This window comes from Paralichthys olivaceus, chromosome 5, assembly GCF_024713975.1.
Source record: "Paralichthys olivaceus isolate ysfri-2021 chromosome 5, ASM2471397v2, whole genome shotgun sequence".
Lineage (NCBI taxonomy): Eukaryota > Metazoa > Chordata > Actinopteri > Pleuronectiformes > Paralichthyidae > Paralichthys > Paralichthys olivaceus.
Genome location: NC_091097.1, coordinates 15827353 through 15851999, shown reverse-complemented (window position 1 = coordinate 15851999; position 24647 = coordinate 15827353). Strand labels below are relative to the sequence as shown.

The 24647-nt window shown below is 42.1% G+C and overlaps 3 protein-coding genes across 3 annotated transcripts; 2 read left to right on the top strand and 1 right to left on the bottom strand.

Annotated features, from left to right (window-relative positions):
* Window positions 1–952: 952 nt before the first annotated feature.
* On the bottom strand, window positions 953–7163 carry luc7l3 (LUC7-like 3 pre-mRNA splicing factor). Its single transcript, XM_020102920.2, has 11 exons — window positions 6903–7163; window positions 6226–6292; window positions 6068–6107; window positions 5838–5982; window positions 5645–5719; window positions 5283–5387; window positions 4878–5039; window positions 4112–4491; window positions 3605–3783; window positions 3301–3521; window positions 953–1590 (listed from the first exon to the last, which is right to left on the bottom strand). Exons 1-10 carry the CDS (start codon window positions 6999–7001, stop codon window positions 3334–3336), a joined length of 1440 nt encoding a protein of 479 aa, XP_019958479.1. The 5' UTR covers window positions 7002–7163; the 3' UTR covers window positions 953–1590; window positions 3301–3333.
* A 1066-nt stretch (window positions 7164–8229) lies between these two features.
* ankrd40 (ankyrin repeat domain 40) lies at window positions 8230–14647 on the top strand. The gene is made up of 5 exons (XM_020102914.2): window positions 8230–8756; window positions 9656–9804; window positions 10030–10674; window positions 11153–11334; window positions 12077–14647. Exons 1-5 carry the CDS (start codon window positions 8623–8625, stop codon window positions 12218–12220), a joined length of 1254 nt encoding a protein of 417 aa, XP_019958473.1. The 5' UTR covers window positions 8230–8622; the 3' UTR covers window positions 12221–14647.
* A 4670-nt stretch (window positions 14648–19317) lies between these two features.
* wfikkn2a (info WAP, follistatin/kazal, immunoglobulin, kunitz and netrin domain containing 2a) lies at window positions 19318–23262 on the top strand. Its single transcript, XM_020102831.2, has 3 exons — window positions 19318–19964; window positions 20685–21001; window positions 21226–23262. Exons 1-3 carry the CDS (start codon window positions 19746–19748, stop codon window positions 22424–22426), a joined length of 1737 nt encoding a protein of 578 aa, XP_019958390.1. The 5' UTR covers window positions 19318–19745; the 3' UTR covers window positions 22427–23262.
* The last annotated feature ends 1385 nt before the right edge of the window (window positions 23263–24647 follow it).

The window sequence follows — 24647 nt, the reverse complement described above, 5'->3', positions numbered from 1 at the left end:
GTATGTATGTGGTCCATTAGACTGGAAAAGCAGTACATAAATACAAACCATTTACATTAGCCAGAGTGCCTTTTCTGGAAAGGTCTGTACCAATAAGGTACGAGCATCGGTAAAGTACGTGAGTCTTAGTAACAGTCCAAGATCTCAGTCAGGTCTCAGATGTTATTTTGGCAAAGTGTAACCCAACGAGCCAGAAAAACCAGTAAAGGTGGCGTACACTCTTCACTACGATTGTTTCTCGTGTCATGAGTTGTTGGCACCAAGGGAAATAGAAAAGTTTACTCCAGCACTCGAGCAGAGTCAATTCAGAAAGTCAAGCATAACAAGAGTTTGCTGTTGCTTTAGTGTTTGATGATTTTATATCCGTCAAGGCAGGAGGCTTTGAGCCAGGATACAGTTCACCTTTAGCATCCTCGTCTCAACAGCTGCAGTGATAGGATACTGTCACAGGGAAAGATGGCTCTTAGCGGTCAGGTTTACAGTTTAGTTTTTGAATAAAAGTTATCTGTCTGTAAAAAAGGCAGTAAAGGCTGTACTTGGTTCCTGTTGATACCATAAGTTCTCTTTATATCTATGGTCAATAAGCACCAATCAAACAAGTTGCACTATTTAGTTGTACATTAGTACAGTGGTATAAGACGGCATACTGCATTTGTTTGATTTATTCCAAAGAGATAAAACTATAATAATTATACTCAATTATAATTATACTCATTAGCCCAAAATACAGACAGTAAAACAGTATAATATTTAATTTAACATCAATGATGAAAATCAAGAATGTTAATGTCATCAGCAGACGGTACATGTATCGACCCCGCAACTTTACAAGTACTTGATCTTGGTAGGAAAACTATTGCAACATGCTTCTCGTGGGAAACTTCAAAAGAGCCAACATACTAGGCCGTTCTCTTGTAGACAGACCCTGAAGGGGAAAATAAAAAACCACCACTTTGACAAATTTTTACTTTTTAATTCATCAAGACAAGAATGACATTAAAAGCAGAGCAAAATTAAACAGATCTTCAGTCTTTAAAACCCTTTGATCAAAATTCATATTTTACAGTAAGGGGACAAGAGCATTCAATGTGAGCTCTAAAGTGGAGGAAAAGAGACACGGCCTATCGTCGTCTAACACTGTACATGCGCTTTCTGTTAAAGACGAGGTCAAGTGAAATGGAACCTGACAAACCAAAAAGAAACTCACAAGCACGGTTTTATTTCATTACCACTAAATGCCAAGAAACAAAGAGGATGTGTCAAGATTTCCAAAATAAGAAAACAAAAAAAATCCACACTGAGCTTCTCCTTTAAGTTTGGTTTTTAAGTAAGTGATGTCTGGCTGGTGTCTAGACCAAAATACATCAGATGAACCACAACTACCCTCATTCAGCCAAAAGATGCGTAATGGAACATAAAAATTCATGTAATTCTTTTACTCTCTTCTCATTTACACGTGTATGTTTATGATTTGGGATAAGCCACTACACATCTGTGGTTCACCTTGTTTTTAAGCAGCGAAGTGTCAGGTTCAGGGTAAGGATGGATGCTCTCTTCCACTTCTTCCTCCACCAGGTATCCCAGCTTCCCCTGTCGAGCAAAAAAATGTTCACAAAATGCGATGTTAGCAAAGGACCCGCAACATGTTTTTGTAGCAACAACTGTTGCTACTGGAGCAACAATAACATCTACATACTAGTCAAATACGTCCCTTAGTTAAGTAACAGGGGAGAGAGCAGAACATACACAAGAGACACTGCTAATGATGCACAAGTACAATCTATTTACTAGCACAATGGACCTATGAAGATCTGACTGCATATGTTGCAGTATATTATTTACTTTGATTAAAAGTTTGAACAATACCCAAAGTTCTGGTCACTACCTCTGAAATAAATATCTATACAATTAGTGACAGAACTGTTTAATATTCCCTTTTCCAATCTGAAAGTGCACATGATGTGTTTTATCGGCGTATCTGGTTTTCATTTAAATAAATTACCACATTCACACATCAACTGAAAAAATGTGACATTGGAATATCCTTAAAAAGGGCTTAGCCCTGAACAAGACACTGCGGAGAAACAAACACATCAGTGACAATTTCAGCTGTTGGCACAGGTATATCAAGCAGCCTGTCTGTGCATCTCAGCATTTTAAAAAAGTGTCTCTCACATTTCTATCAATTACATTTTTCCCCCCAAACTTAACGAAACTGTTTAAAAAAATATACACAATCAAGCTGCCAAGTTCATGTTTTGGACAAGTAAAGAATTGTGTTTGTTTTCTGACAGGCAACAGCATTCAGAAATGGATGTGGGTAGAGAAAGGAGTACCTGGGGTGAGTACCTGCACAGTTTGACAGTCAGAGTATCCATGATTTTTAATTTGCCCTTTTCTCATGTGGTCTCGCTCACAACACCAACGCTGTGTGAGGTATGGAAGTCAGCTGCAATTCATTCGATAAACCCTACCCTCCAGTTAGTAAGTGACGTTAGGCCCCCCCGGTGCTATAACACCCCACACCCCCAAACACACACTGCATGGCATGATCAGGCACAATAAGCTGGACAAAAAAATCCATGGCATTGAAGTTAAGAGTCAGCAAAAGAAATTGCTTGTTTTTCACATACACCTTTGATGAAGGCTAAAAAGTATGTCTGAGTTTACATATGAAAAAACTGAAACCCCATGATATATGTTGAGATGTATATAAAATATATATTTATATATAAATAAACATGTATAAACACTCTGGTTTAACCTTCTCCCTTCATGGAGTATAATATCAACGAGTCAGAATTACTACATTTTCCTACTTAAAAAAGTAGTAAAAAAAAAAAAAAAAGACAACAAAATAAATAAAAACAGGTAAATACAGGCAGGAACTTTTGATTAGATATGTTAATATTTTCTATTTTCTGCCATTTTGTCCAAAGACAAATATACATCTATAAGGATCAAAAACCGATACAAAACGAGGGGTACCTCCGGGCATGTTTGCTCAGGGCTACACTGGCCTTTCCCTCTTGGCTTTGTGTGAATGTTTGCTACCTTCTTCTCATTCATCGGGCCTAGTCCTTCATCTTCAGTGCATACTTATGATGCACTATTTGAAAACAGGATAAAGATATATGCACATAGTACATAAGACAAAATCATAGGCATTAAACTGAACATAAAGAGGGTGGGAGAGAGGGGGTGGGTAGGGGAGATGGGAGAGGTAAGGGGGAGTGGGGGTGGTAGGGTGGTGGGTTTGGGTTGAGAGCCAGAAGGAAGCGAGGAGGAGGACGCACTTACCTGAGCCTGATCTGAGGTCCTATCAGATCAGTTTTAATTGGACTGAGTGTCACCTTCAGAATGGAAGAGTTCTTGCTGGCCATTGAGCAGAGGGGAGGAGGCAGAGGCGGCCGCCTCGGTCTCCATGGGTTCCGCTTCTGATGAAGCCTTGATGGCAGCTGCATCGCCGTCAGAGTGCTTGTCTTTCTTAGAGCTGCTCCTCTCCTCTGTTGCCTTACGGTCTGAGGAAACATGAAAAATGAATAATTAGGAATCTGCACATATTCTAAGACATGAAAACATAACGAAAATCCAAAGGCCCCACCTTTGTCTTTCGATGACCGTTCTCTATCCCTGTCCTTCTCCCTGTCCTTGCTGCGACTGCGGTGACGGTGAGATTTGCGTTCTGAGCTGCGTGACCTCCTCCTCTCACGACTGCGGGAGCGACGCTTCCTGTCAGACCGCTCACGGCTGCGCCTCCTCTCCCTGTCTCTATCCCGGCTCCTACCGGAAGAAGATAAAATTTATTTTGTTAAAAAGGTAAAATATACACAAAAAAACTAACAAAAAAAAAGCATGGTCAAGTGGTACACGTTATTTTTACCTCTAGAGAAATAAAATGAAGACATAAATAAATCTCCATGATTTCATGATGAGGAACTGCGGGTGTTAGTACTTCTTGAGTGTATGATTACATTTCAAGAAATCTTCTATTCTTGCCTAAATCCATTTCACTTGATTATGTCCATTACAAAATCAAGCCAAGAGTGCTTTCACACACTAACATCCAGACCACTTTGGCCAAGTTGGTCACCATGTGTTTTGGCCATACCTGCTGCGTTTGCGTTCCCTCTCTCTGTCCTTGTCTCTGCTTCTGGACCGTCTGCGATCACGGGATCTGCTCCTTTTCCTGTCCGATGCCCGACTGGAGTGGCGGCTGTTGGAGTGGCTGCGGCGGGCCCTCCTGTCCCTCTCCCTGTCTCTATCTCTGTCCCGTTCTCTATCTCTCTCCCTCTCGCGCTCCCGCTCTCTCTCTCGTTCCCTCTCCTTCTCACGCTCCTTCTCCCTCTCCTTCTCACGCTCCTTTTCCTTCTCTTCCTCCTCTTTGCGCTTTTTCTCCCTTTCCTCTCTCTCACGCTCGCGGTCTTCTCTGTCCTTCCTGAGCACTGGGTTTTCACCTTGAGGGTCTTCTGAGCGGCGATGGAGTTTCTCCTAAGAGTACAACAATAACAATAATAATATTATGAGTGGAAATCCAACATCGTCCTGGTAGAATAACCTTTCTTACATAATTTATACAAGGGGGAGAAACTATGTAGCACTATTTTCTCTTGCAACATTGCCAATACTGAAACGTACACAGTTTGATTGTTTTATTCAACATAATGTGATAATGTTTTCGGAATACTAATTAATTTTCTCTCAATTTTTGAGTCCTACAAATTCTTTAAATGAGAATCCTCAAAATTAGACACATTTCCTTCACTATTTAATTGGCTCTTTTTCTTTTTCTGGTCTAAAAATGATCCAACGACTTATAACATACACAATGAATACATAATTCACGTCATCTTCTTTGTGAGAAGGGATCCTGTTACCTTGAGCTCCTCTACAGTGGATTTGATCTTGGCATATCCCATGTGCTGCTTTCCCATCAAGTGGTCATCCACTCTGGACTGTGCATCACCCACAATGAGGAAGGCCCCGCACACCTCACACACCTCCATCTGTTTCTCCTGGGCTGCAAAGCTTTCAATGGTCTGGAAATAAAAAACACAGAAATTATAACAATCACTCTCTGTGCACATCTTGCTTGTCCATTTTGCAAATTATTCTTTTGGGACAAATCTGAATTATTCTTGTTAAGGAAAATATTTCAGCAAGCCATGGTGGTCAACCCAGCTTTGATCATGAAGCTGTTTATCGACATGTAGTTTCATGACCAGCATCTACTCTCCCGATCAGTGTCTGTGGGCAGATTTGCGTGAAGAGAGGTGACTCACCGAGGGGCTGGAGCTGAGCAGCTCCCGTTCCTCCTTCAGCTGCTCAACCAGCTTCATCATTCCCTGGGCCTCCTCCACTCGGCCCTCTGACCCGAGCTCCTCAATCTGTGCAAGAGCAAAACAGACAAGTGAAAGCACAATTTGAATCACAAAGGAATATAATAACATTGATAACTTGACAACAATAATTTCAATTGATATTTTCTAAGATCTTCCGACACAATTTGGTAATATATGACATATGTTCAAATTGGAGTGTGTTCTTGCTTCAGTAGTTTCCAAGTTATCAAGCTAATCTGCACTTAATAATAATAAAAAACACTAAACACTACCTATGCAACATATTCAAATTTAATACAAACCTGTGCAACCAAGTCTTCAATCTTCTCTGTTAGAACCAGAGACTTCTCCTCATTCTTCCCTGATGGACCAGGACCCTGCAAAATTACACCCACTTTATCTCAAGTACAAGCACATAAACAAAAGTAAACCTGTTCGAAGTAAACTTAGTTATAAGAACAATGATAAATTAATGTCTGAAACCAAAGAACTAACCCCTGCATTCTGCTGAGCCTGGGAAAGTGCCAGCCGGGCATGCCCTCTACGAATCCGCCGTTCCACCTCTGCCAGGAGCGACTGCAGATAGCGCAGGAAGTCTCGCTCATAGCCCTCCTTCATGAACCGAGAGCTCTTCTCATACCTGGATATGATAGGGTTATGAACATGTTGCAAAGAGGAAACATCAATTCATACACATTACTTCTTAACCCACAACCAACACTTACGTTTTTCTGAGATTTTCATCATGGATTTTCTCACAGGGACCTGGAGAAATGAATTGAAAGTGTTTTTGTGGGGTTTTTTTTCATCTTCAAAACATCACAGATGCATCAGTCAGCTACAGCTTTATTAAAGATCTTTATTAAAGAAGTTGTTTACTTACCCAAGTCAGAGCGAGTGTTTGTGAACAGCTCTGCAGGACAGAACCCACACAGATAGTATCGACAAACCTAATAAGCAAGAGAAGATGATATTGATGTTACAAAGAATATTTATATCTTTGGAAAATATATAGTGTGTGTTGCGATGGATCTGTACACATTGCTCAATCCCTCCCCTGGTGCTTACAGTATTTGTTATATAGATTTTTTTTTATGTTTTCTAAATGTATACTTGCACAAATGTATTGTATGTGTAAACCTGCTTGGCAATGACACCCAATTCTGATCACATTCCAAACTTCAGCTAACTGAACTAAAACAAACTTGACGAGACTAACTGTAATAGTAACTCCACAAACCAAAGCAGGAGACAAATACATTCAACAACAGCTGTAACTCAATCTGCTCGCATCAGAGCAACATCCACAACGCTACTAACCTCATTGTGAGCCAGTAAAACATTAGCATTAGCAAACTGACACTGGCACGCGTGTCCACATGATTCAAAAATACCAACACGTGTTAAAAATGTGAGTCATCAAGAAAATAAAATACAAGCCCCTCAGAGGTATTGAGTCTCTCATCCCATAGAGCTCAACTTTGAGCATCTTTAACCGGCTAGCTGGTGTGCTATCCCATGAAGCTAGCTAGGCTAGCGTTAGCTCGAACGCCGACTTACGCTCTCGTCGTCCCATCGCACGTTTGATCGCTTCTCGTCCGGGGCCAAGTTTCGATCTCGGCCCATTAACTCGTCGAGTAGCTGGGCTGCTGAGAGCATGTTTGGGCCGAGGAGAGTCGCCTGGGTGTGAAATGGAGCGGTGTTTCCCGAGGAGCCGGATCACACCATCGATTGCGCGCTAAGCAGCTCTGGTCAAAATGGCAGACGCCGTGACAACAACGCCCCGCGCATGGCTCCCGATGCGACCTCCCAACCGGAAGTACAGCGTTTATACCGTATGACGTGTGAGCCCCAGACCGCATATAAAATGTGAGCCATGTGTTTTTATTAATACTGTACATCCAGAAGTGAGCTCAGGCCTTCGGTCCAGACTAAACCCTGCATCTGTTTACATTTATAGAAGTGGTTCCCCATAGTTGATTATTTTTGATTTATGTTTGTTTTTGTATTCAGTCATCATAACACATTTGTATGATAAGTATACACAATTCAAACAAACATCATGCAGTGACTGAAAAGTAGAGACATTATTCTAATTACTACACAATACATTCATTTTGTAAACAAGAGTGTGAATCACCAATTTTCAAATAAATATATGCATTGCCTCCTCTCAATTGCATTTATCAAAACATTATATATAAATACTGAGATAACGAACAGCTCTAAAGCTTAACATGAAGTTTACAGACACGCAAACCCAAGAAACCAAGACTACACATGTTTTTAAGTTCAAAAGCAGTCAGTGTAGACTAAATCTCTTTATCTCCAAAATAGCACCCACATCAATCGAAAGTGTCAACCACCACCTACACTCTTAGTATTCACAGTATGTTTGCATACAAGTTTAAGGGAAAACTATTTTAAGTACTTTATTCAACATTGGACATTAAATAGCTTATAAACATGGACAAAAATACAAACTTTAAGGCATAAACGACAAAGGAACCGTGGCGTGAAGGAAATACATCAGTATAGCAGATTGAGAAATAACTTGATTGCCAAAGTAATACATAATAAAACATACATAATATATAAAGGTATGCAGTGAATTACATTTCTTATTTCATTAAGTTATCTAATCGACCAGGTTTATTGGTTTAATGAATAGACTCAGAATTCATCTTTAAATCCCAAAACCTAACAACTTCACAGGATGGGAGAGACTTTGAGATCTTGGGTTTAAGTGTGTGGGATTCCTGTATTAAAAATAATTCAGTTTAAAAGTACTTCTGTCTTTATTGTTGTTTTTTTCACGGTAGATAAATCATCTCAGGGGAAACAAAAATGCGGAGCGGGCTGAGAAGGGGAACGAACGTTTGGACGCACGGTTGTTACACGTAAAGATGTCCCCCGGTGAGGCAGAGGCAGCAGCCCGCCGACGGAGCTCTGACACCGCGGAAGAACCGTGAGTGAGAGTCGGCAGCGGGACCAACAACACAAATAAATGGCGACGGCGGAACCTGCCGCATCAACACACCAGACTCAGACCAGCAACAAGAAGAAGTTCCGCTAGCCGAAGCTATTTCCCCCCCTCTGCTATCCTCCCCTCAAGCTAGCCAGCAGCGGAGGTTAGCCGGGCAGCTAATGTTAGCGAACGTGGGCTATTTCCACCGGACCCGTGTTCATCGGCTCGCTGGGGGTCGATTGGTGTTGACAGCCTAATCCGAGAGGCTTCCGTGCATCCTATGATCTCACGGCGTTAGTCTCCTGCGCCAAAATGTCCACCGCTTCGTTGGATCGAGAATTACAGGAGCGGCTGAGAGAGGCGTCTGCCATCGGGGACATCGACGAAGTGCGGACGCTGGTGGAGAGCGGAGCGAACGTGAACTCTCAGAACGAAATAAACGGATGGTGAGTGTTTGTTCGGTTTTTTGTTTGTTTGTTTTTTAAAGAGCAAACTTGGCCTCCACTGCGCAAGTCAACAAGTGCTGGCAACTCATTTGTTAATATTCAGTATTCTGGAGCCTGTTGAAAAGTTTAGTGCAGGGATTTAAACCCGATCAGTGTTATCCCATTAACCGGAACAAGGCACCTATTTGTTTGATTGTGTTTAGGGAATTGAAAAAGTTATTCCTGGTCCCCTCAAAACATCAGAAACTACCAGTGAAGGAAACTGACTTCCCAAGGCCTGATCTCATTGATATAGTTAATGTTTTGACTTAATTATCATCTTACAAATATACATGTTTTTATCACATTAAAAACTTGAGCTCAAACAGAGTTCCACATGCAGTACAAGAGCTAAATTGAAGTATCTGATCAACTGTGTCATATTCCAAACCCTAAATATTCAACGTAACTTGTCGTCTGTGCTCAGTATGAATGGAGTCGAAATAGTTTGGGTTATTTCCACAGATCTTTAAATGCTGGGGTTACAGTAAGTATTTTATTCTTCATGTCAGTGCCACACATGCAGCCGTTGTTCAGGTGCTGATTGACTCCAGGATAGTTTAATACGCACCCTGTGTAATGATGGGGGGAGGGGCACATGGAAATGTCATCTTCAAAATCTTTCAAAAGGGCTTCAGAAAGTCTTCACGTGAAAATATTACACACTGGGACTTAAATATTTTTAGTTAGGTCTTGATTATGTTTCCTTCATTATGGTCATGATGATAAAAAGTTTAAATCTTAGCTTTTTGAAATCTGCAGAACCCTGTTATAGATTATTCAAGTTACAGTCATTTAATATAAACATGTTGCACTGTTTGGGTTATTAAACTGAGATCTCTCTTCAATAATCTCATTAGGACATGCCTGCACTGGGCATGCAAGAGGAACCATAAGCACATAGTGTCCTACTTACTCAGCTGTGGAGCAGATAAAGAAATCCTCACGGCTAAGGAGGAGCTGGCCTCACAGCTCACATCCAAACCAGAGATCAAACGACTGCTAGGAGGTAAACTACACATCTCTCACAGCCTCATTCCTGCCTCATCATTTTGAGTCACATTTAAGTTACAGTTCAAACTATCAAACACATGTAAAGTACGGGTGGGTGTTGATCATGCCTTTATTTATATCTGTTTGCAGCTTTGGTAGAGTCCAAAATGTTTTTGTTATTGCCTTGAGTTGTCTCTAAGGAAAGAATCCTCTCTTTTCCCCCTGTACATTATTGCCACAGTTGAGGTGGAGGAAGTGCCTGAAGTCAAGGAGCCTGAATTGCCAATCATCCCCAACTACCTGTCTAACCCGCCCTTCATATACTCCAAGATGGATAACAAGTCAGAGGTCCTTTTAGCACAACAGATTATACAGAATGGTTCTGAAGAATATGCTGAGGACACACACAGTGATTCAGCCTCCCTGTCTCCAACCCATGAGCCTCTGAAGTCACAGAGCCAAGTCTCTGACGACTCTCTTACTCCTTCAAACCCCGCTGCCCACAGCCTAGCCCTGACCGGGGAATTCATTCCTGTGACTGAGCAAAATGGCGTGTCACCCAGTGCGGCCATTTCCCACAATCACACTGTCGTTAACTGCAAGGTGCCCATGGACCTGTCAGTCGAGCCACACCTTGTCAACCACGCTGACCACCCGCATGCTGTGCCACACAATGGCACCATGTGCTCACCTCCGTTGGCCTCACCCAGCCCCAGCTTGGCCAGTAATGGTGGGAACCATGTCCAGGCCCCAGTGGCCAGCGCGAACCCAACCATGAGCAGGCAGCAGTCGATCCCACAGCAACTGAGCTACGGCCAGGCCGGTGGGACCATGCCGGCTTTCCAGCCTTTCTTCTTCACTAGCACCTTCCCTGTCAACGTGCAAGGTGAGAGAGAAATCATATGTTTTATAGTCTCTAACCCCCTGTCCACACATATAGACCGTAGACTGACAGGATACCGTTCATTGTGAAGGTAATCCTCATGCATGTACAGTGGTAAAGCTTCTTGTAGACTTTGCAATTCAGGCTTTTGTCACGTCTAAGCAGTTATTTTTTCTCTAATGAATGACAACAATGTTGTGAGCCTGTGTGTTTGCAGCCAACCCATCAAACCTGAAAAGGTTGTTAGTTGCCTAGATACAGCACTTCTCACTACAATGACTTAAACTTCACAGACTCACAGGTAGAGACAGAGAAAAAGTCTGTACAATCAAGCAGTGTCACAGTTGAAGATGATCAGAGCAGGGAGGGGTCATTCAAGTTTTACAGAAATCATGACACAAAACAAGTGTTTGTTTTGGAACGTGCATGCCTGAGTTACCTTGTGTTTATCATTTCTCTTCACTCTTCTTCTCCTGTCTAGAATTGGTGTTGAAAGTGCGAATCCAGAATCCTAATGCACGGGAGAACGACTTCATTGAGGTGGAGCTGGACCGTCAGGAGCTCACCTATCGCTCCCTTCTAAGGGTCTGCTGCCGTGAGTTGGACATCAGCGCTGAGCATGTGGAGAAGATCCGCAAGCTGCCAAACACCATGTTGAGAAAGGTATGGGAAAGAAGAGAGCATCACATGAGTTGTTGGTCGGTGACAACGTAATATTCATTGTACTAACAACTTATAAATGCAAAATAGGTTACCAATTGCATAACTTTAAATTGCAATATATAGATATTTCATATTAAAGTTCTCAGAGTCGTATCTCAGTGAGCTCTGAACACACACACACTGGATACACGGAGATTCCATGTGACTATCTGACAGTATAATTATTCATCCTCATAACTATTGTCCATTGTTATAAATGCAAATAAACGTTCATGAATCTGCTTTGTCATACTTGGAAAAACGAGATGCTACTTGTAACAGAGCTAGAGTGACAAGTTTTTTTTCACTGTCAAAGCAGTACAATTATAGATTTCAAAACAAAGCAGGGGTAATAATCCTCTTGACATCCTCCAAATTTTTCATTGTAACACTGAAACCTTCTCTTCCCTCTGTGTACACTGTTTGTGTCATTATCCACAGTGTCTGACAAAAGGAGAAGCTTTTTGTGTTAATACTGCAATTAACGATCACTTTCATTATCGAGTAATGTGTCAACTAATTGTCCGTTGATTGGTCTGTGTGATGTCAAACAAGTGCCGAATTATAAAGCAACATAATTGAGTGAGTCAGTGAATGTGTTTTGGTAGATAAGACAGATAAAATATAAGATCTTCTTAAATGGACACTCTATGCTGTTGATTTTAAATGAATGGTTGGTTAAATCTCTTCCCTCCATGTCCAGGACAAGGACGTGGCTCGACTTCAGGACTTTCAGGAGCTGGAGGTTGTGTTGGAGAAAGCAGAGGGCCTGTCCCTTTTCTCTGGGGCCGGGGGCCTAACAGACAGACCCTGCTACAACATGAAGGCCTCCCGCCTCACCTACTAGAGCTACTGCAGATTCTGAGGTCTCTCTCCTGTAGCTCCCCTCAAACTGGTTGCCTGCCCTGGTCCCTTGTTACAGCTTTGTTTAGGATCGGTGTTTTGCCATTTTTCTAACTAAGATTTCTTTTTTTTCCAAGTTCTGTAGCTATTGTCCACCTCCTGTCATCCTCTGGCCCTCCTGCCGCTTTAGTGTACCCAACCAGTTCTAAGCGATTACTGATGCATGGTATACTCTATTATGTGCGAAAGTATTTGGGCCCCTCTCTTTATCTCTTTTCTCTCCTCCTACTACCCGTTTGCTGCTAAGGCTCTAATGGGACAACAGAGGGGGACATTGGCCTTCCTTCCTTATGGACTGAACTTGAATGGGATTTTGCAATAGCCTTACATGGACATATCCCTATACTGGCTGTGATCTATGGTCACAGTGGAAATTGGCCTGTCGGGATCGGGAGCAGAGGACGACGGGAAGGATTTATATCACTCGTATTGATAAGCTCATCCTCGGTCCACAGAACAGGACGGGTTGCAGCACAGTGGACTTGCACAAGGCGACTTGGATTTTTAAGAAACTGACACACGTAGAGTGTTATCAGATATTCCTGCTGGCGAACACGCCTTCATAAAAGCTGGAGACATAACCCTCAGTGTCTTTGCCTGCAGGGGGCATCCATTGCTGACTTAGTTGTTCGGGTGGAGGGAATCTTTGGACTTATAGTACTTTTAATTTGCTGACAACACATACAGAATGCTTTAATCTGTACCCACACGAGAATGGAAACATTTGAATAGGAGTGCTGATTCCCCCACATATTAAAGTAATTCAGTCGTACACTGTGGAAAAGGAATAATTAGTTTTTGTTAGAATTATTCCCTTGTGTCTTTTCATGTAAGACATTTTGTTTAACTAGTTATAAAGCACCTCTGCTTTGCAGGGTTCGTTACTCAATTCAGTCAACATAACATTTTAACTGTCAACTGTGAAGTATTTAGTTTAAATGTTTGAGTCATGTTGATTCTTTCGTATAGAGGCCCGTACATTTGTTCTCCAGAGTAACAAAGGTTCAAGCTCCCAGCGAAGGTTGTATATGAGGCTCACCCTTAATTTATCATATAAATTAAGCTCTGCATCGAATTTTTTCTGTCGTTCTGTTTCATCTGTCTTCTCTGTGTTAACTGTAATTAGAATCAAAACCAAAAACTAACTTAGCCAGCAAAGATACTAACAGCAGAAAAATACTGCTTCAGAAAAGAAAGCAGCCTTAATAGATTTCTTCTTTTTTTTTTCAGGAAAGAGGAAAGAAAAAACGAAAGGATCTTGGTTTTACGATTGAGTGCTTCCTTTTTTCCTCTTCACACTAATATAAATGACTATTTCTGATATGGTCATGTCTGTTGCACTGAGTCACTGAAGGCAACAGCAGTATATATATATATATATATATATATGGCTTCAGTTTGTTTTTCGAGGCCACTCTAGTTCTAATATCATATTGCTTTTATTAAAGAAATAATTATTTTGAGTTCTGTCGATGTTTTCTATTTGTTACTTAAATTGGAGGTATTGACGACGTGATTATTTACACTCACGAAAATAAAAAAACATCCTTCTACTATATATTAAGAATTGAACTGGCACAGCCGGTTGTGTTGATTATGCTGCTTCCATCATCACGTCCTATTCCTTTAACTCTCAGTGCTGGGTCTCATTCACTTTTAAACATCGCACTAGGCGCTCAGAATACATCATACAATCAAAGTTTCTTGCCCAGTGGTAACTGTTTACTGTTCAAATGTATACCTGATGCTCTTACTGTATTTGTATGTTTTCTGATATATTTTTTATTAATTTGTATAATTTTTTTTAACCAGCTTAGGCCTGTTGTGTTTTGTGTCAAATAATACTGTCATACAAGCAAGAGTTCAACTATGGGATGAAAAGTAAAGTGGTTATTGTTATGGTTGTTGAAGCCAAGTGCAATGTGAGGGGTGGGTGTTTGCAGGGAAGTTTGCTGTGAGGTGAAACGACTGCCACGAGTGCTTATTTTATCTTCCCAACTATTTAAAATGCTTTAAGTGAACTTGTGCCACATGTTCCAGGCAGAGGCTCGGGTGGACGGGGTGAGAGGATGTGGGAGAAATGCCCCCCTCGGGCCGTGTGGTGCCCTGGGTGAGCGAGAGCAGCACGTTTGATAGGATCATGCTTTGATTCTGTGGAAAGCAGATGACTAACATTGTATTTATGGGGTTGCTTACTGTTCAAGAACAAGCAGAATACAGTTTGACTTAACCTATGCATTCAGAGTCTGATATTTTTATATACAGTACGTCTTGTGTACTTGCAGAACTAATCTAAGGCACTGTTTGAGTTGTGTGTTTTTGTTCTGGAGACCCGTATCTGTTCTTTGATAAAGCATGGTGAACGACTTGATCTCTTTCCTCTTTTTCTCTCAAATTGGCCTCGAGTCTTGTAAAAACTTACATTCATCCGACTTATGGATCCATGAGAACAGTTTCTGACTTTGAATGAAGGCTTCTCTGTCACGTCTTCCCTGTTGGTAGTGATTTGAAATATGTGTTACAGCTGATGGCCACTAGAGAGCAGAAGAGCAAACATTGGCATGAGGTGAGCTGTGTATTACAGTAGCAGAAGTTACTTACTATTTAATTTCATAATAAGAAGACAGAGTTTTTTTCTGCTTGGCTTTAATTGAATTAATAACAAATGCTCTAATATTTGCTCATCTCATCTTTATACTGACATGCACCAGTGTCTTGGTGCCTTGGTCCTTGCTGTGCAAGATGATGCACCTTCAGCACTCAACTCTTCAGAGTATAGGATCTTTCAGAGTAAGTAAACATGAGGCCTCAGTTGTCAAGTCGCAGACTCAGGTTTCAGGACTGAGGACTAACTGACAATGCAAAATTCTTAATCAAATCAGAACACTTCTTGTGCAATCGTAAAATAAACATTTTTTTCTTCAGTTGTTGAGGGGGTTGATCTTCATTTGTGTGTCAACATCTGTTTGAAAGTGATTTATCCCTGTTTTGAATCAATCATTTCTTCACTGACTTTGAGAAAAACGTGTAGTATTCAAAGGCTGATTCCATATTTACATTAGATCCTAACTGCACAATGATTCTAATAAACTACTCGATAACACATGTTGCCTTGACTGAACTTTCTGCCCTGGAGTCCACTGTGGATGGGATTTGTTATTGAATGTCTCAGTGTAGATATATATCAGGATCTCGATGGGGAAACTACAATGGACAGATGGAACATTGACAAAGCAAGCAAATGAAAGGGATCCAATCACATTGATGCAAAATATCACACTCAGAATTCCTTCACACTGATAAATGAAAAGAGAAACTCCTAAATTATTAACTCAAATTCATAAAGTCACACAGTAGATACGGACGTGTCACTTTATCACGCACTGCGCTTTTAACTTTTGCCACCGTGTGTAAATGAGGACGTCACTTTTATCTTGAAAATCAAATATCCTTTAGTGTTAATTTCAGCTGAACGTTTCCTGAGGGATTTTACCTGTTTGTTAAAAAGCCCTTAAGCACTGCTGTATATGTTACAAGTAAAATAAAGCTGATATTGTTTTAATACATTCAAATATATTTCTAACTGCTAGAAAATTAACCTTTGCTCACTGCTACATATGTTCACTGGTTGATTTAGACTTCCTTACTATTAATTAAACATGCCAGTTTGTGCCCAGCATTATTAACACACAGAAAAGAAATCTGGAATCGTTCCACATTTCAAGGCTCAGAATTGTTGTCCAGTCCAGCTGTAGCTGTGTCTTTGTCTTGCACAGCGAGCCGATGTTGTACATCCTGTGATGAACTTAACTAACACGGCCTGTTGTTATGTTCCAGTTCTGATTTAAAGAACATAAACAACACCTAAGTTATGGTCATACTGACCTTTTCCGTGTATCTGTGAAATCCTTAACCTCTTCGGTGAAATGAGTGTTCATGTGGTGAGCAGATGTTCTGCTGCAATCTGGAGCGCACAAATATTGCATAATCTGTGCAGAACAGTGTTGAGAAAGTTAAACGTGTGTGTATTTGTAATCTAAACACGGGGGCAGAGGAATGTATGATACATACATTTTGCTGGAGGCCTGTGAATCCCGGCATGTATGGCTGCATGTCTGTCCATCGGCATGTTGGCTTGTGTGTCTAGACGGGGGCTGAAGAATCAGCTTAGGGCCCTGCTGTGGCTGGACGTGTCGCTCTCCTTTGTTCAGGAGTGAGACACTCATAATAAGCTTAGTATGAACAGTCATAACACGTCCATTGTTCCGAACCGGCTCCGCCAGCTTCCCAGGCCTCAGGCGTGGGCAAGAGAAGCTGTGGACCTGCATGGTCAGGAACCTCTAAGAGTATTTTAGCAATGGAGGCAGAGGGCGACGTTACTTGCAGGTACGTGACTCGGCCCATGGGCTTGGACTATGGCCCGCGGTGCAGTGTGTGCCCCTCTCGAACAGGCATAATGCACAAAGCCAATATACAGAGCTCCTTATTTACAACACGCATGCATGCATGACACTGTAAAGCCACAAAGATTAATGGTGAAGTAAGATGTAGCTTTAACGTATATAAATCCTGTGATTGATTCGTGCTGTGCTGTTGAGTGAATAAAGGAAGGAATGAATCCATGACAGTTAGATGATGCCGTGAAGCTAAAGGCTTAATGAGTAAAATACAAGGATATTTAGGACAAAACTAAATACCAGGGTCATACGATGTAACATACATTGGGGAAGCATTTTCCTTGGGCGACAACAGACTTTAGGCAGCGACACCTTTTTCTGAACATTTTGATGTAAAATCCTGTTTTAATCAAAGGACACACAGAACCTGAGGGACAGATTAGGTCACAGCCTCCGGTTGTCATTGTTGTGAAGCCTTGTCCCTACAACACATTTCTCCCAGGATGTGAGGGCAACAGTCGGAGGAATATTTTATGATTTATCTTTAATAATAAACTGTCAATTTTCTGTTTTACTTTTCTCTAGTGGCCTTTTGGTTTTTTTGACCACACCTTCAATGCTTTCAATAAAAATGCTTAACGTGTTTAACTTGTTGAATAATGTTGTGTTTTATGCATGAACGTCATATGAGACACTTAACCCAGACTGATTTTTTTATGAAAACGTCTTATGCTTAAGAGAATATGCTGAACCAGAGAGTTTGCACATAAAGTGAAATACATTGTCATTGTCATTGTCAAAGATTTTTTTATCGCCACAGTAAATGTCCTCACAAGTTGTAAACATCCATGTTGCATGGAAAATAAACATAAATGGAGACGTCACATGAGCTCCATAGTTGTTTTGCACGGTGTGCAGAAAGATGTTGGGCGAGGGGACACAGAGAAGGTCAAAGCCAAGATCTGTTTTCAGACAATACTTGTTCTGAAGGCAGATCGACCGTCGGAGCACCCTGCGTGGGGTCCTCCGCACGGCTTTATTCAACATGGGACGTGCCCTGCAGCCCCAGCGTCGGCTATGCTGGGAATGTAGGGTCTCGAGGGGTGAAGGTTAAGGGTGGAGGGCTAGTGGGGGCGAGTGGGAGAGCAGACACTGAAAACACAGCTTGACTATGTTTGTGCATTTGCATACATTTGAGATCATGCACTGTGTGTGTGTGTGTGTGTTTGTGTGTCTGTGTTTGTGTGACTGTGTGTCTGTGTGAGAGACAGATGATGTATTTAATCTGTACCACTACTGTACACTAGCATTGCCGGTTCAATAACCAATATAGTATATAGAAATTAACTATATACTCATACTTAGGCACCACATATAAATGCAGGTACTTGGTAATATTGCATATGTGTGTGTGTGTGTGTGTGTGCGTGTGTGTGTTTTCAGAGAGGGCTCACAGACAGCAGACCAGACTGAGACTGCAGGGTTCGGCCAAGAGAGCAGGGCCTCTTTGGACTCAGCAGGGACTCAGCTTGGGAAGCACAGACGCCATATCAATACACACACACACACACACACACACACACACACACAATATTGTCACGTTACCATTGTCAGTGCTTCAAAGATTTAAAGATTTTTTCAGTTAGAGTGGCACAAAAATGTGACATATTTTAAGCTTTTAATGATCAGATAGCTGCAGCTGAACCGATGACAAAACACACTGTCTTATCATATTGTATGTTTGTTGCATTTTTGTGCATATTTCCATCTCGAATACACTTTACTATGGCTTCTAATTAGGGACATTTGACCACACGTGCCATACCACGTAAAACAAACTGAATGACTACAGAACAATTGTTTCCACAAGAGGCGGCTCAGATAATGGAGGTTGGAGTTTAGCAGTGTTTTGTTCCTACCTGTCTGGAAAGTTTGGAAAGTTTTTGTGGGACAGAAACTTGGAGGAGGAGGACGATGAAAACGAACAAGCAGAAGTAATACAAGTATAAAAACCTTCACCAAGTATACACAGACTAATCATGTAAACATATACAGTTTGTATAATAATAGAACAACACAGACTGAACTTTAGAAGACGCCAAACAGATGAGGGTCAGAGACTAGAGTGACTATACTGAGTTTGGCGCCATCTTGTGGAGACTGATTGTTCTGATAAACATCAGATTGTACAGTAACCAACGTGTCATTTTTGCGCATCATACAATATCAACAAAATACAAACATACAGATCTGTGTTTTCATTTGAATGACGGGACAAAATATATTTTTTAAAGCACATATTTAATTCCTAATGATTGAAATAATAATATAATAATAATAATTTATATCTGTAATGCAAACTCAAGTATGTTAATATTGTATATTAAGTGAGAATTAAGAGCTATGTAGAAAGTGTGATTAAGCTTTATAATATCAATTGTCTTTTAATGTACAAGCAGTATTCAGTATCCTTTATATTGCACTTATTTTTTTCGAATGTGTGAAGAAAATATTCTAAGAGGTTTAGTCTAAATTGTAGTTACAGTAAAATGATGTACTACATTTTTCATTTTGGCAAAACATGTTTAACATTTCCATCTCTCCTGCACCATCTCTGCAAGCTAAGGGTTAAGGCAGCCAGAGCTTTACGCACAGGTGTCTCCAGCTCCTCTGAGAAGCTGCGCCTGCAAACTGTTGGAGAACTTTTTTTTTTTTTTTTTAATTAAGTTGATCATAACTGTAACCCAGCTGGGATTTGCCGTGTGACGAGACAGGCCACTGTAATGCATGTAGTTAGATCTTACGTGGGTTTGCACAGCGCAACCTTAATCTCTTGCTACTATTAAACGTAGCGACGACAAACCTGGAGAGCTCTCCACAGACACACGGCTCCTGCGCGCTGCCTCTCCCCGCTCCGTCCGCTCCTTTCGCTCCCAGCGCTTAGAAATGTACTTTCACTCGATTGCAAAGACTTTTCCTCAAGTTTAATTTCGAGTTAAACTCATCTGCCTCTCGTTGGATTTGTTTTTTGGGGGGATTTCTTTCGCGCTGGTTCTTTTACGCGCGCCGGATATGTGGTGGATGCTGTTTCCCCGATGGATTTGGTTTCTCCTGGGACACTGGTACACTCTCCTGCTTTACATGGACAGCCGCTGTGTGAGAGCGATGCCGATGCCCATGTCTGTGGCGAAGGTTGTGTACTCTCATGCGGGCCTGTGTCCCAACGAGCTGAACCCCAACCTGTGGGTGGACGCGATGAGCACCTGTATGCGGGAGTGTGAATCTGACCAGGTGAGTTCTGCTGCTGGTGCTGATGAAGCCTGCTGGGAGTGACGTGAAGTCCACATATCTTTTGATTTGAGAAAAGTGTTTCACTAACGTCTTTATACTGTTAAAATAAAAAAGTCACAGTGCATATCTCAATAATTTTACATTATCAATCTTTTGAAATGGCTAAAACAAAGTCTAGCGATGGTTAAACATCAGATTGTTTAATTCTTGTGTTAAGGATTTTGTATTTTGCAGAATTTAAGCACAGCTTTTCCGACACTACTGAATATGGGGTTTTTGAACAAAATAAACATGCAACATGAATATTCAGGTCCAACTCCTTGGTTTAATCATATTATATGAAGCTCCACTGGAAAATAAAGGGTTCAGCCTCATAGATCGGGTTCTCATGATTCCTGTTTTTCTTTGCTCTGTGCATTAGTTACTGCCTGGTCAGATAAATCTTATTCCCTGGGGGGTTAAAAGAAAAACAGCAAAGGGAAACCAAACAAAACAAAAACATTCTCAATGATTATGCAATGTTATATGATTACCTTATTCATACTGTCATCATGGAACCATCCACACTGAAAACATGCATTTAAAGAACCCTCTCGTCCAAAATGATCAATTTTCAATGAGAATCAAATCATTTATGCAGTATTTGATTTCTCACAGAGTCTCAGCCGTAAGAATCAAATATGTGGTACGATAAGTTTTGTTCCTTTCTCATCCTCATAGGACTGTGAGTCGTTTGAAAAGTGCTGCCCTAATGTATGTGGAAACAAGAGCTGCGTGGCCGCACGCTACATAGACATCAAGGGCAGCAAGGGCCCCATTGGAATGCCGAAGGGAGCCACCTGCGACAAGTTCATGTGCTCTCAGCAAGGGTCTGAGTGTGACATCTGGGACAGCCAGCCTGTTTGTAAGTGCCGGGACCGCTGCGAGAGGGAGCCCCACTTCACATGCGCATCTGACGGCATGACATATTATAACAAGTGCTACATGGATGCAGAGGCCTGTTCCAAGGGTATCTCTATCTCTGAGGTCACCTGCAGGTAACATGTTAAGTATTTTAGACCTCTACTTTTTGTTTTTGCTGTGATAAGGTAAAGTTGTCTTTTTTTTTTTCCAGATAAAGACATTTGAAAACTTTAATTTTTCCAGTGTAAAGAATTTGTGTATACTGTGTACAGAATGTCAGCATAGTATAGTTTTCTCTGCTCCGTCAACTGGAGCCTTTGACTCTGATTAATTCCTTTCTTATTCAACCTACCCACAGGTATCACCTGACCTGGCCGAACACCAGCCCAATCCCTGCGGAGACCACCCTACATCCCACCACTGCCCTCCAGACCACCCTCCCAGCTGACATCCAACTCCCTGCAATACACAGCGGCCCCACCCAGCTGGCTGTATTTGTTGGAGAGACGGCCAGTTTCCTGTGTGACGTGTCGGGGAAGCCGCATCCGGGAATCACCTGGGAGAAGCAGCTGAAGGGCAAAGACAACATCGTAATGAGACCTAATCACGTACAAGGGAATGTTGTGGTAACAAACATCGGCCAGCTGGTCATATACAATGCACAGCTTCAGGATGCTGGCATCTATACATGCACAGCCAAAAATGTTGGGGGGAGCGTATCATCGCACTTTCCCTTGGTGGTGATCAGGAGAGAAGTGAAAGGTAAGAGCGCAGAGGGAAACAGCACAAACCTGCCTTTTCCAGCCGAGGAGTGCCTGAAGAACCCGGACACAGACGACTGCGGAGAGGAGAGCATGAGCTGGTATTATGAACCAAAGAGGAACAACTGCTTCACCTTCACTTACAGCCAGTGCAACAAAAACCGCAATCATTTCGACACCTACGAAACCTGCATGCTGTCATGTGGAGGAGATCTGGCGGCTCCCTGTAGCCTACCAAGCCTTCAAGGGCCCTGCAAGGCTTATGAGCCGCGCTGGGCCTACAGCAGCGACCTGAAGAAGTGCCAGTCCTTCGTCTACGGAGGCTGCGGTGGCAACGAGAACAACTTTGAGTCCAAAGAGGCCTGTGAAGAGATGTGCCCATTTCCGAAGAACCACAACTGCAAGATGTGTAAACCTCGAGGTAAGATGCTCGCCAGCTTCTGCAAGAGTGACTTTGTAATCCTGGGGCGTGTGATGGAGCTGACGGAGGAGCAAGAGTCAGGCCACGCCCTGGTGACAGTGGAGGAGATCCTGAAGGATGAGAAGATGGGTCTGAGGTTCTTCGGCAAGGAACCGTTGGAGGTGACTCTACTGAACATGGATTGGAACTGTCCCTGCCCCAACATCACTGTGGCCAACGGGCAGCTCATCATCATGGGAGATGTTCAAAACGGGATGGCCATACTGCAGCCCGACAGCTTTGTGGGCTCCTCCAACACTCGCAGGATCAGGAAGCTCCGTGAGGTCGTCCACAAGAAAACATGCGATTTTCTCAAAGATTTCTCTGCCGTCCAGTAAAGTCTTTTAAAATCTCACAACCGCTGAAAGTCAGATACGTTGTTTTCAGATTATTACAAGCTCAGGTGACCTCACCAGTGCGACCGGCTGCAATCACTCACCTGTAACATCAGAGGTTTCGTTTTCCTGATTCAGATGCTTTTCTTTCCTTCTTTTGCTCCTCGAAAAAATCGTATAATCATTTGTCATAGTTGGTCATCAGTTGTTTTCATCCATGAGTTCCTCGCAGACGCTGTCAGAACTGTCCTTTTTTATTAGAATCACGCTGAGACAGTTCTGCTGTCAAAGCCCGAAACACTATGAAAAAGGCAAGTAGAATATACATATACCATGTATAAAGTATTTAATCTTCATAACTTTTATTAAAAAACATTATAGTCTTCCCCTCCAGATGTAATATCGAGCAATGTCGTCCATTTACCAGCGCGATTTAAATCAGTTAGCTTGTTTGCTTTTTCTTTATCTGGGATCACCCATAACAGACATTGTATAACAACTATTCTGAGCTCTTGAGCTCATGATAATGCAATGAAGCCTCAGTTCATCGACCAGAATCAAATAAGCTTGTTGGTTCCATTTTCTTGGAATCTATTTTGTTTTAATTTACAGAAATATGTATGTGTACTTCTCTACGTCATATTTATTTTTTCTTGATCTATTTCTCATTCTTATATATATATAGAGAGAGAGATAGATATAAAATACACATTTTTATTTTATCAATTATATGCTAGTGTTCAGTAAAACCTGTATGTAATAATATGATGGCAATTTAAATAAAAGTAATTTAGAAAATATTACATTGTCCTTGCTTTCTGTTGCTTTGTTGTTGAGGTTTGTCAACGTTAGGGCCAAAATTCCTCAAAGACTCATGTGGGCAGTGGATGTTCCGCTCTGTAGCCGAGGTTCCTTCATCCATGTCCTCCTCTTTTCACTTGTATTCCACTCACATACACACACACACACCCCCACACACAAACACACACTGGGCCTTGTCTGGCATTAAAATCTGAAGCAGGTCACATTCCAGCCCAGCTGTGGTGGCCTGCGGAGCTGTGTGTTGTGTTGTGTCTGGGTCTGGGGCCCTCGCATAACACACACCCCACCGGCCCTCCATTGGCCTTGTGCGGCCCCTTTCATGTGCAAGAGGCCGGGGTGAAGGGGAAGGGGAAGAGGAGGAGGAGTGGGACGTCGGCTGATTCTCTCTCTTTCCTTCCCAGAGTTGTACACATCTGTGTTAAAGAGGCATAGAGAACAGAGGGAGGGATGGGAGGAGAAGGTCAAGCAGAAATATGGGAATGTAAACTTCATGTAAAATCACATTAGAGCTTGAATCTTTAATTTTCTCCATTAAAAGTATCTGAGATTAGAACATGCACGAGTATAAACATGCACACAGGTTCGATGTCAGGTGAGGAGTGACTCTGGGCTGGACAAACTAAACCGTAGGGGACCTTAAGAATGAAATGAGTCACCAGGACCTGCAGGATGTACAGGAAACAAAACGTAAGGAGTCAACTGAGTGTTTTCCCCCTTCCCCCTCTGCCCTCACATCCCCTTCTTTATCCCCCTTCCTCAGCCGTCTTCCTCAACTGTCTGCCCATGCAGACTGACAGACAGCCAGCCTTCGGCGGCGACCTCTGACCTCGCTAATGAAAAAGAGGCCACCAAGGAATTGGCCACTTTCATTAGAGCTGTTGACAAGTGTTAAGTGACTGGCTGAGCTCCAGACCAGCTCCACACGGCCCCCTTGATGCTCTGCTCATCACAGCTGGCTGCTGATTCCAGTAACAAGTTCACTGAGAGACCACCAGCCAGGCAGCCTGCCAGACAGACCATAATAATAAGCCAGACATACACAGGTACAAGAGGTAGAGAGAGAGGGGGGGGGGGGGGGGGGGGGGGTAATGTCCTCAGTGACACAGTGTCGGTGAAGAACCCGTGTGAGTTGGTTGATTTTCTCTAAAGAAAACTAAAGCACCTCAGATACCTACAATGATTTACATCTCAGTAAAACTTCGTGCTTCAACCATCATCACAGCAGCTTCTACCCATAATTCTACTGAGCAAGTTTCCAGTTTATCATAATAAATGGACTAATGTGCTAAAACTTGCTGAGCATCAAGAAAAAAAAAGAGAATTTTACAGTTCGTGTGCTGTTGTTTTTCCAGTAACTTACAAGACTGTGTGTGTGTTGCAATCAATGGAGCTGTCCACTAGG